The sequence below is a fragment of the Podarcis bocagei genome (genome assembly GCF_964188305.1).
Source record: "Podarcis bocagei genome assembly, chromosome: 10".
NCBI classification, from domain to species: Eukaryota; Metazoa; Chordata; class Lepidosauria; order Squamata; family Lacertidae; genus Podarcis; species Podarcis bocagei.
Genome location: NC_138135.1, coordinates 48,323,491 through 48,335,425, shown reverse-complemented (window position 1 = coordinate 48,335,425; position 11,935 = coordinate 48,323,491). Strand labels below are relative to the sequence as shown.

The following is an 11,935-nucleotide window of genomic DNA, read 5'->3' as shown; positions in this document are numbered from 1 at the left end:
TGAGGAAGCCCCATTGGACGTTCAGCTTCCAAAAAGGGTTTGCAAACCGGAACCGTCCCGTCCGGGTTTGCGACGTTCATGAGTCAAGCTGTTTTACTTCCAAGGTAGGACTATAACCTAGAGGTTGCTAGAGTGTATATGACAGTAGTTAGGCTATTCCTGTTCAGATAGGGCCACCAGCAGAAGCTGATGAAAGGAGCTGAGCCTCAAGCAACAGCAAATAATCCAGAAGTACCCTCAAGCTGTGTACCTGCTCCTTTAGAAGGAGTGTAACCCCATAAAGAGCAAGCAATATCCCATCCATACAGTCTAGGGGACCACCCACCGGCAGTGCTTCAGTCTTCTCTGGATTGAGCTTCATTTTGTTGGCTCTTGTCCAGTCCATTACTGAGGCAAGACAACCATCCAGAACCTCCACTGCCAAGATTTAAATTAAAATACTTTATTGTCACTTGTACAACTTGTATACAGTGAGGTTACACAAGCACCCCCCACTTAGCTCTCTTAGTCTTAATTCCCCTCTCTTACTGACGCACACCCACCAAACCCAAAAGTCAGTTGCCCTGTTGTTATCTTTTCATTCAGCAGCCTAACAGCCCACGGACAGAAGCTGTTCTTTACCCTGTTGGTGCGACTAGTCATGCTTCTATATCTTCTGCCTGAGGGCAGGAAATCAAGAAAGTGCTGGCCAGGGTGTGAATCATCCCTGAGAATTTTCCTCACTCTCCTGAGGCAACGTTCTTCTGCTATTTCATCCAGTGGATTCATGGGACAGCCCATAATATCTTGTGCTGTATTCACCACCCTCTGTAGGCACTTCCTATCAGATGATGTCAAACCAGTATACCACACCGTGATGCAGTATGAAAGGACACTTTCTATTGTTGACTGGTAGAAGGAGGTCATCAGATGTTGATTGATATTGTTCTTCTGTAAGACTCTGAGGAGATGGAGTCTCTGTTGGGCTTTCTTAACCACCTGGGTTGTATTTATTTTCCAAGTAAGGTCTTCACTGAGATAAACTCCCAGGAATTTAAAGGAAGAGACTCTCTCCACACAGCCCTCCCCGATGTACAGCGGGGCTAGTTCTTCTCTTTCTCCGAAAGTCCAACACCATCTCCTTTGTCTTGCTGATAATAAGGTACAAGTTGTTCCCTAGGCACCATGTAGGTATTTTTTGGACCTCCCCTCTATAAGCTGATTCGTCTCCACCTGTTATTAAACCCATTATGGTGGTGTCATCTGCAAACTTAATAATTGCAGTAGATGGGTCAGATGACACATAATCGTATGTATACAATGAATACAGGTGGGGACTTAGCACACATCCCTGTGGTGTGCCAGTGCTGATCTTTAAGGAATTAGATGTTACATGTCCAAATCCTCACTGTTAGTGTCCGATCTATCAGAAAGTCTTTAATCCAGTAATTTAATTTAGTAGTAAGTCAAGCTGTTTAGCTACCAATTCAGCCAAGTATCAATTGAGCATGCCTCCTGAGGAAAGCGCACGGTATTAATAAGGTAAACAAACCATGTAAGGGAGGATAACCTTGCACTACTAGGCAATCTCATGGTTTAGGAAATCGTCTTCACTTAGCATAGCGCTACATCCTGCAGCCGTCGGAAAGTTTCAGTATGCCTCGACGCTAGTTGTGTTTCTGTTACTGTACTGTACATCCTTCCTCCAGGACGTTCAGGACAATATAAAAGGTTCTCCCGTTCTCCCTATTTTATCACATGCTTCTGAAGGAAGTTAGGCTGAGAGTCATCGAGGCCCAACATCACTGAAAACTGATTTAATTACAGCATTTGAACCTCTTCTCCCCACCCACGTCTGATACGCACTTAACTCGGCGCAAGCACCGTTATATAGAGCTTTATTGCTGAATGAGCATGCTGAGGACTGGACATCTCTGGCTCCCTAACACAGCGATGCGGGCAGCCCCAGCTCGTCGCAAGTTTCTGGTTAAAAAAAGGGGGGGGCAGCCACAAAAGAGTGTCTCCGCATTGTTTTGTGGGAGTCAAAAAAGAAGTTTTCCACATCCATTGGGCTGAAGCGCGCTTTGAAGCAAGCCGCCCCAATAAGCACAAGGCTTAGCAATTCATACACATTTTTTTAATTTGCACTTTTGTTCCGGCACGGCCACACACCCAGAAAAACCCAGAAACTTTTGCTGCTGTTTCAGAAAGCAGCGATTTAGTCCCGCCCGCCTACCCGGCGTTTCACTTCCGGGTCACGAGGCCCAGGCAGGAAGGCGCCGCCGCCGCCGCCACCACCCGGCCCCCCCTCGAGCTCCTCTCCTCACCCGGAAGTTGTTGTTGAGCGCGGAGCGGCCGCCGAGGGGAGGTGAATGGGCGCCTCGGAGGCGGCTCGAGGGCGCTTCGAGCCATTGCTCCCCGCGTTCTTCTTTCCGTCGCCAGAGGCGAACTGGCGGGTGGCGGTGGCCAAGCCCTACTAGCTCGGCCTCGCTGCTCGAGAGCGGCGTGAGGAAGCCTTACTCCCCCTCCCCCCGGTGCAATATGTTCAAGAGAATGGCCGAGTTCGGGCCTGACTCCGGGGGCAGAGTGAAGGTAGGAGCCGGGAGCGGGGAGGAGGCTGAGGCGTGGCCAGCTCGGCGTGCTCGGATTCGAAACCGTTGCGCCTCCCTAACGGTTACTTTTGAGTGACAGGGAGGTTCCGAAGCCCTGTGGGTGCGTCGGAGCGCGGAGCTGAGAGTCGTTCGTGGGCAGAGCGCTTGCTTTGCGTTCGATTCGGTGCCGCCAATTAAAAAGATTTCAGGTGATGCGGAGGTTCTCTTCGTGTCCGTCACAATAGACAAGAGGAGGCTGCAGAGGGGAACTGGTCCAAGGCAGCGCCGCTTTTCTGGGCTTCTGGGCTTGCCTCTTCTTGTTGCGTATTCCCATCCATCCCACTTGCCTGTTCCTCTCCACTAGCGTCGTTAAAATAACATTAGAAGTGGCTGCTTTTGGAGATGGATCCCCCATTAAATTGTGGCTTCTAAGGGGAAAATTTATAACGTACCTTAAAGACCATTGCAAACAATTGTTAGTAGGATTGGAATATCATTTGTAGTTTAAGGTTAAATTCTGGAAGAGGTAAAGGACTTGGATTACCATAAAAGATGTGGGAGGAAAGGATTAATGATAGGACCCACAAAGGGGAGGGTGGAAGTCCAGGAGATTCCTTGGAATCTTGTTTTTTATTATTTATGTTTGATAAATCTTTGTAAAATTCTAATTTGAAATATATATATATATATATATATATATATATATATATATATATATATGAGGGAAAGAGAGAGAGAGGCTTCTAGATACTGCAGGTAAGGAGTCCTCAAAACCGTTTCAAACATTTCTTTCTTTCCCTCCCTTCCAGACCAATTTCATCAACTAGGACCAATTGATCAAACTGGTGTAAATCAGCATGAGTTTAAAACAAATTGATTTGAAGAAATAGTCGCATTTTTAGGCGCCTCATGCACATACTGCGTTGTTTGTAAGGGGCTTTTTAAATTTTTGAATATTGGTACTCTACCTACTATCCAACGTTCTTGAGGCGGCTTACAGCATATTCTTAAAATATACTAAAATAGACACTGATGTGATGCTTACAAAAGTGTGTATCTTAAGTTTTCCGCTTAGTTCTCTTAATGTTTCAATAGGTTCCACTGCAGCTCCTGACCTAGAATGGATTATGGAAGCAAACAGTTGTTTGTTTGTTTGTTTTTTAATATATATATTGAAGCAAACAGTTGTTGGTCCCTCACAGGCCAGGGCTTCCTCACTAGTTCCTTCAGCTGCCTCACAAATTCAGTCTCCAGCAAGTCATAGAATTGTAGATTTGGAAGGGACCCCTGAGGGTCATCTAGTTGAACCCCCTGCAATGCAGGAATTCCTGTAAATATGTTAGAAACCTCCTTCCCTGTATTCACATGGTCCAGTTGCCCCTCTTCTGTGGAATCTCTGAGCAATCAAAAACAACCCTGCCCCAACATAGCTGCCTAAATAACTAGACGTGAATTTCTTCATCTTTCTTTTGTCATTAATTGGGTGCAGTTATTTAGTCATTCAGAAGGCTGTAAATCAGTTAATTGGCTAAGTGTGTAGTTAATTGGCTAAGTCTGTAGGATTGGACCACACACGTTATGTTTTGAGTCTTCATCCATAACACGATTGTTTGTTGGCTTACGTCTATCTTTTCTTTCATCATGATGCTCAAGGCAGTTTTCGTGTGTGTGTGTTCATGTTCCCAGTCAGACTTCCATCCAGGTGTTGAAGGGAGCCAAAGCCAGATCTGCTTAGCAAAAACATGGTGTATATTTTAGGGGAGGGGAGTAATTTTTGCCCCACCACCCAATTGGTTCCTCAACATTATAGTGAATTTTGGAAATTGTATCTATGAAGCAAGTTTTGAAAGTTACTCTAGTTAGAAATTTAAGAGAAAGAAATAGATATTTTATATTTAAACTTAGGCACATTGAATTTGTCGGAACAAAAACTAGTGACATTATTACTGTCACTCTCGGAGTATATATTTTGGTAGATAATGCAGGAAAGATTAGTTTATCTAGAAAGTAAGTTTTTATGTTAAGCAGATTTCTGAAAAACATTGTCATGCCTCTTTCTCACTTGAAGGGTGTTACTATTGTGAAACCTATTGTTTATGGAAATGTTGCACGCTATTTTGGGAAGAAACGAGAAGAAGATGGACATACACATCAGTGGACAGTTTATGTTAAGCCTTACAGAAATGAGGTAAACAGAATCGTTCTTGGATAACTGTATATAACATGCGTACACCTGTGCAAATTCTAATTGTTTTCTGTCCAATCCTGATCTCTTGAACACTGCTCATGTTTTAGATATCAAACTAGGATAACTATGTATGCAACTTTCAATATAAGGAACTCTACAGTAAAATAATTTTTTTTTTTTACTACATAGGAACAAATATAAGGAATACCTTTGGAAAGATTGCATCTAAAGAAATAGGGTATTTGACTGCTGTCTGAATTGTGTGTGGAATGTGCTTAACTTTTCAGTAAATAGACTTATGGCATGTTTCAGAAAGCATCTTGGGGGAAATCAGATTAGAGGTCACACAAATGTTACAAGAATCATCAGCTTATATACTATTAATACTCATAAGTATTTCTGTGGTAAGTGGGCTAGAAGAACACAATGAAACATTGTAAAATATATTATTGAATGTGTAAGTAATGGTTGACTATTTGTTCCAGGATATGTCTGCATATGTAAAGAAAATCCAGTTTAAGTTACATGAAAGCTATGGTAATCCATTAAGAGGTATGACTTTAAAAATTTAGTTGATACAACATATGAAGTAGTTTTCAGAGAAGAAATGGCTTATGTTACTTTTTTCTCTCTCTTAGTTGTAACTAAGCCACCTTACGAAATCACTGAAACAGGCTGGGGTGAATTTGAAATCATCATCAAGATATTTTTTATTGATCCTAATGAAAGACCTGTGAGTATTCATATTAGCATGAATTGCAAAGACCTATTTTTAATATCCGGTTATTCTGAAGAAGCCAAATTCTGTTTCAGTTTGACTAGGGATTAGCAGTCCATTGGGAAAGATTCCTTTGTTTTTTAAAAGTTGCTTATAGTGTATGCAGTTTGACCTATGATGAAAGAAATGAGACCTATGGAAATTTTGTATTTTAAGCCACTGTTAAAGGGAAAAGAGCCCAGTGTGTAAAAATTAGTGGCATCCCTAATTTGTGTGCTAAACAGTATCTGTATACTTAATTATACACTTAATTGGTTTGTAAAGAACCCTAGTTTTCTAAATACTGTTGTTTTATCTATCCAGTGGCTTATACCAGGCCAGAGTAAGAGCAGCAAATATTTTGAGAACTGACATAGACAGCATTATATGTGGGGAAAATACTTTCAAAGTACAGTGGTGCCTCGCAAGACGAAATTAATTCGTTCCGCAAGTCTCTTTGTCTTGCGGTTTTTTCGTCTTGCGATGCACGGTTTCCCATAGGAATGCATTGAAAATCAATTAATGCGTTCCTAGGGAAACCGCCTTCAGACCAGGACCTCTTCTGAAGGCTGGGGGGGGGGGGGACAAGGGCTTTTCTTCTCACCCCCAGCATTTTAAAAAACCCTGGGACAGCGGAGGACTTCTCCGCTGTCCAGGGCGATTTAAAAGCCCCTGGGAAGGCAGGCAGGGGGGGACAAAGACTTTCGCCCCCCGCCCGCCTTCAGAAGGTGTTCCCACCCCCCAACCCGGCTTCGCAGCAGCGCTACGAAGCCCGGCGGCTGGGGCAGGTGCTCTCGCCCCCCTACCCCGCTTCGGAGCAGCGTTCCGAAGCGGGGTGGCTGGGGCAGGTGTTCCCACCCCCCGCCCGGCTTCGCAGCAGCGCTACGAAGCCCGGCGGCTGGGGCAGGTGCTCCCGCCCCCCCCCCCCGCTTCGGAGCAGCGTTCCGAAGCGGGGTGGCTGGGGCAGGTGTTCCCACCCCCCGCCCGGCTTCGCAGCAGCGCTACGAAGCCCGGCGGCTGGGGCAGGTGCTCCCGCCCCCCCCCCCGCTTCGGAGCAGCGTTCCGAAGCGGGGTGGCTGGGGCAGGTGTTCCCACCCCCCGCCCGGCTTCGCAGCAGCGCTACGAAGCCCGGCGGCTGGGGCAGGTGCTCCCGCCCCCCCCCCACTTTGGAGCAGCGTTCCGAAGCGGGGTGGCTGGGGCAGGTGTTCCCACCACCCCCGCCCGGCTTCCCCAGCTTCGCTCCCGACCCCCAGCATTTTAAAATCTCCCCGGGACATGGGGAGATTTTAAAATGCTGGGGGTCGCTTCGCTCCCGACCCCCAGCATTTTAAAATCTCCCCGGACAGGGGGAGATTTTAAAATGCTGGGGGTCGCTTCGCTCCCGACCCCCAGCATTTTAAAATCTCCCCGGGACAGCAGTGACTTCTCTGCTGTCCCGGGGAGATTTTAAAATGCTGGGGGTCGGCAGCGAACGCTTCGCTCCCGCCCGCCAGCATTTTAAGATCGCCGGGGGCAGGCGGGGGGAAGGCAGGCGGGGGGGGGAGCAAAGACTTTTGCCCTCCGCCGGCCTTCAGAAGAGGTCCTCTTCTGAAGGCCGGCTGTGGGCGAAAGTCTTTGCTCCCGACCGCCAGCATTTCCCTATGGGCTTTCGTCTTGCGATGCAAGCCCATAGGGAAATTCGTCTTGCGAAGCGCCTCCAAAACAGAAAACCCTTTCGTCTTGCGGGTTTTCCGTCTTGCGAGGCATTCGTCTTGCGGGGTACCACTGTACTGTTGGGTTTTTAAAAAATGAGTTGAATTAATTAGATCTTAATCAGTATGGTAAATTCTTACACTGAATGAATGCTCCTTTTGTGCTGGCCACTATGACCCTGGAATGTAGACAGTTAAAACACTAAATAACAGTTGTACAGGTTATTCTTATTATTTTTGTCTTGCACAGGTAACTCTGTATCACTTGCTGAAGCTGTTTCAGTCTGACACTAATGCAATCCTGGGGAAGAAAACTGTAGTTTCTGAATTTTATGATGAGATGGTAAGAAAATAAAAGTATTGTGGGGAAATTATCCATTGTAGCTGATGTATTAAATTTATTAATTTTTTTTTCATTAGATATTTCAGGATCCTACTGCTATGATGCAACAGCTGCTGACTACATCTCGTCAGTTAACACTTGGTGCCTATAAGCATGAAACAGAGTGTAAGTGCTAATAGGTGTGAATTTTACCTGAAAGTGTGTTTTTGTGAACTGTCGGCTATATCTTTTACATGAAGTATATTTTGAAAGAAATGTTTATCTATTATGATGGATAGTACATACTGACCAGTTCCCTTAGAAAAAGAAATCTGATTCCTACTGTTGCTATCAGTCCAGATATAGAGCAGTAAATGTGAATGGCTTAGCTCTGTATACTAGGAATTTTGAAATGCAATAAAGTAAGCCCTCAAATCAGAATTACAGCACTTAAAAAGCACATGTTTTTTTCTACCCACAAGTAAAAAAGTATACAAATTCTAGATTCTTTAAATATGAATTATATACAACAGCTGACCTCAATAGTTTTGTAGGAATTCAGAGTGTTGGAAAGGACCTCAAAAGTAATCTAGTCCAACCCCTTGCTATACAAGAATGCCACTCTGCAGCATCACTGATAGGCTACCCAGCCATTGCTTAAAAACCTCTAACGAAGGAGAGTGCCCTATTTTCAAAGGCAGTCCGCTCTATTGGCAAACAGTTCATACTGTCAGGAAGTCTCTCTCTCTCTGTTTTTAAAAAACTTTATTCCAAAACCGAAAAAGAATTACAAACATCAAATTCAAAATCCATATTCGTTTTGTAACATAAGTCTATTATATAGTTGACTAGATTAAAATATACCTAATTGCTATAGACTTCCCTTTTCTATATATAAATGCAACGCAATTAGAAATATTTCTAATATATTTATAATACTGTCAGAAAGTCTCATTGATTCAGGTCCTACTCTCTGGAGCAAATTTTGTCTTGGAAATCAAGCTGGTCAAACACATGCAAAGAAGTTCACACTTGAATGCCCATCTACCCTGTTTTAATCTATTATATTCTAAACAATATACAATGGATCAAACAGAGTTCATTATGTTTTCTAATTATTCAGCTGTGCTTTGGAATTCTCCTGACTTAGCAAAATGCTGCATATGTCTTTCTTGCTCTCAGTTGCCAATGTAGAAGTAAAAACCAGGGAGAAGCTGGAAGCTGCCAAGAAGAAAACCAGTTTTGAGATTGCTGAACTTAAAGAAAGATTAAAAGCAAGCCGTGAAACGATCAACTGCTTGAAAAATGAAATCAGAAAACTTGAGGATGATGATCAGTCTAAAGACATATAGCAAATAGCTACATATTAAAGGACTAAAAGTGAAACCTATTGTTATCATGCAACCAATAATGTATCTTCTAAGATTTTGTAAGGGCAAAATAAGTTCCAGGGAGTTTTTGGGTGGGGGGGAGGAAGGGGGAAATTTGGTGTGTTATATTTCACTACTTGAATATTTAATAATAAAATGTTATTTTCCTAGTTTAAATTGCAATTGTCTTTCCATCTTTCTTTAAATAGGGTGGTGTAAAATTTAAGTTTTATTTAACAAGTTACCTTTATGGTACACTATACCCCATTCAAGTGTGTTCATATTGTAGTTTACTGAGCTTTATATGAAAACCTTTCACAATATTGGTGTTTAATGAGAGTAACATTTGACTGCTTGATACACTCCATTGACCTGAATATAAGAGGAAAATCTTAGCTTTGTTGATATATAAAGTCTGCCTCTGCTTCCAGACTAGTCAGAATTATCTGATAAAACTACTGTTGGACAAAGAATAATTACTGGTGGGTTTTACGTTGACAAACTATAAATCAGATTATTGTTGATGGGGTATTGGAGGCAATAACAATGTTTGTTGCTTTGAGTTTCCTGAATAAAAGTACTGTATGGGAAGCATCTTGTATACTTTTTGTTTAGTACTTGAAAATATAATCGGATATGGACAGATAGTTATTTTATCATAAATTATCTGTAAGATTTATCATGCCACCTGACATGAACATGAAATGTTTCAATGTGGGGTTTTTTAAAATTCACATTTGTATGAATGCAAGTAGACGCCTCTGTGTTGAAAGAGGCACACAAAAAAGCCTGCAGACCTGTGCTCAAACATGGGATTCTCAGGGCTAATGGGCACTGCGGCTAAGACTTGCCTCATGCGCCTGTTCCATCCCCACATTTTAAAGTGTTCAAGTGTCTTTCTGGACATGGCTATAGTGTCTGCTGACAGCTGGGATTCTTGCAAAGATTGCTGGACTAGGTGGACCTTGTATTGATCCATCAAAACAAGAGTTTGTGCTTGGGTTTGCAGTATTTTAAGTCAAACTTCCCTTTCTGCTTTGCATTCTTTCCCATTTCAGACCACAGCATAACATAAAGCATCTAAAATGAGGAATAAGAGAATCGAGTTGGGTTGTAGTGTCCATAGCATGTTAACTTCCCTGATGCTGTCGTCTACCATGAATGAAAGTTGGCAAGATTATTTTAAGCTCTTTCCTGTAAAACCTATGCCCACAAACTCTGTGGCCGCCTAAGAGATTCATAATAATAAAGAGTGCATTACCTGAGAGAGTAGGTAGGCCAGGAAAAGTTTGATGACGAAAGCTCCAGCTAACTTAAGCCAAATGCTATGGAGTCAGCCATTGCCCCCAGTTCATTAGAACATTTTACCCAAGGGAAAACTTTTTTTAAAAATGCGCTCTACTATATTCAGGGCTGGCCACTCCCATGCTGAAGCTATGCAGGTTCTGGGTGGTTAATACCTGGATGGAAGATTACTGGGAACCACATGTATACCTCCTTGGATTTCTTAACATAAAAGGGGGGGTGTAAGGTACAAAACATCCTTAAATATATTGGTATGTATCTGGGGTTTCTAGAACTGAATATCTCTTCATACCATCTAATAATAATATTTATACCCCGCCCTCCCCAGCCAAGACTGGGCTCAGGGCGGCTAACACCAGGTAAAAACAATTGATTAAAATACAACTTAAAAACAAGATTAAGTACAACATTAAAATGCAGCCTTGTTTCAGTAGAAACTCAAAAATGTTTTGGAGATGAAAACATCAAATCTTCACCAAGGCCAACTATCCAGACTGGTCCTACATGGACCAGAAAAAAGCCAGAGAAGTCCTCTTTAACCTCTCTTTAATACTATTTAATTTGGTGTCACTATTTACTGGGTTTTCTTAAGGAAGGTAGGGTTTTTTAGGGGGTGTGTGTGTTTTTCATACCTACTATTTTCTAATTGGAAAAGATAAATGGCTTTGTGCCAAAAGGCAGACTTTCAAGTGGGAGAACAGTACTTAAGAAAATCAGTTGTATGAGAACCTATTTATTTAGTAAAGTGGGAGTTTTGAGCCAATCTGGATGATGCCAAATTAGAAGAGTTGAGAAATGAGAAGAAATTCATACAAAATGCAGATTTGTGATATTTGCCATCAGCTGGGCTCAAAGCTGATGGCTATGCCCCACCCACCACTATTGAATCAGTTTTTAACCGCATTGTTCTACTCTAATAACTTGTTTTTATGCATCAAACGCCTTCATTAGTTTTGATCAACTGTTCCAACATTGTGCAGTAGGTGGCAGCTGTGCACAAAATCACACTGTTCTGTTTTTAATGGGAACCTTTGGTAAAGGGGCAAAAGTTCGCTCAAGGCCCATAATAAAATGGCTTCTACAATTCAGATACCTTAGTACCTTAAAAATTTCTTAAAATGATGATATACTGAATTTTGGCCTCTATTTAATGCTGATAAAAGAAAAAGAGCTCAAGCAACAAAATTGGGCATTTCAGAGTTCGGTTGTTTAAAAAAAGTTGGCAGAGTTTAAATATTATTGAATGCACAATGCAATTTAATCCTGAGGTTTATAAACCAGGGTTAACTATCAGTTCTGGGGCAAATTTGCCTCCAAATTTGGCAAAAGTACCAAAAATTATATTTAAAATACTGTAGGTGTTGTGTTGGGGTGGGTGAAACCCATTGCCCTAATGGGGGGTTGCCTTCTCCCCAATCATCAGACTGAGCATTGAATGAATGGAAAGGGAACAATAATCACCTCTCAGCTGATCAGCATAAGTCAGCTGAGGAGATGCTGTGTGGCACTGTGTGCCTGCCTTGTGTCCTGTCTTCATGCCTGAGATTGTGGGACAGTGACATCCACTTTCGGCCACACCCATCCAAAGCAGATAATTGACCAATTATCTGGACACAGGAACCACCCACCCACAGTGTCTCTTGCCAGGATTCAAACTCAGTTTGTTGGCCTTCATCCAACTCACCACTGAGTCTAGGCACCAGTCCAGGGCTTACAAGGCATCTTTCTCATT

The 11,935-nt window shown here is 42.7% G+C and overlaps 1 protein-coding gene across 1 annotated transcript; it reads left to right on the top strand.

Moving 5' to 3' along the window:
* The first annotated feature begins 2,307 nt into the window (after positions 1-2,307).
* On the top strand, positions 2,308-9,489 carry YEATS4 (YEATS domain containing 4). Its single transcript, XM_081211338.1, has 7 exons — positions 2,308-2,571; positions 4,639-4,758; positions 5,244-5,310; positions 5,397-5,491; positions 7,457-7,549; positions 7,627-7,714; positions 8,711-9,489. The coding sequence occupies exons 1-7, from the start codon at positions 2,521-2,523 to the stop codon at positions 8,878-8,880; spliced, it is 684 nt and encodes a 227-aa protein (XP_081067464.1). The 5' UTR covers positions 2,308-2,520; the 3' UTR covers positions 8,881-9,489.
* Positions 9,490-11,935: the final 2,446 nt, after the last annotated feature.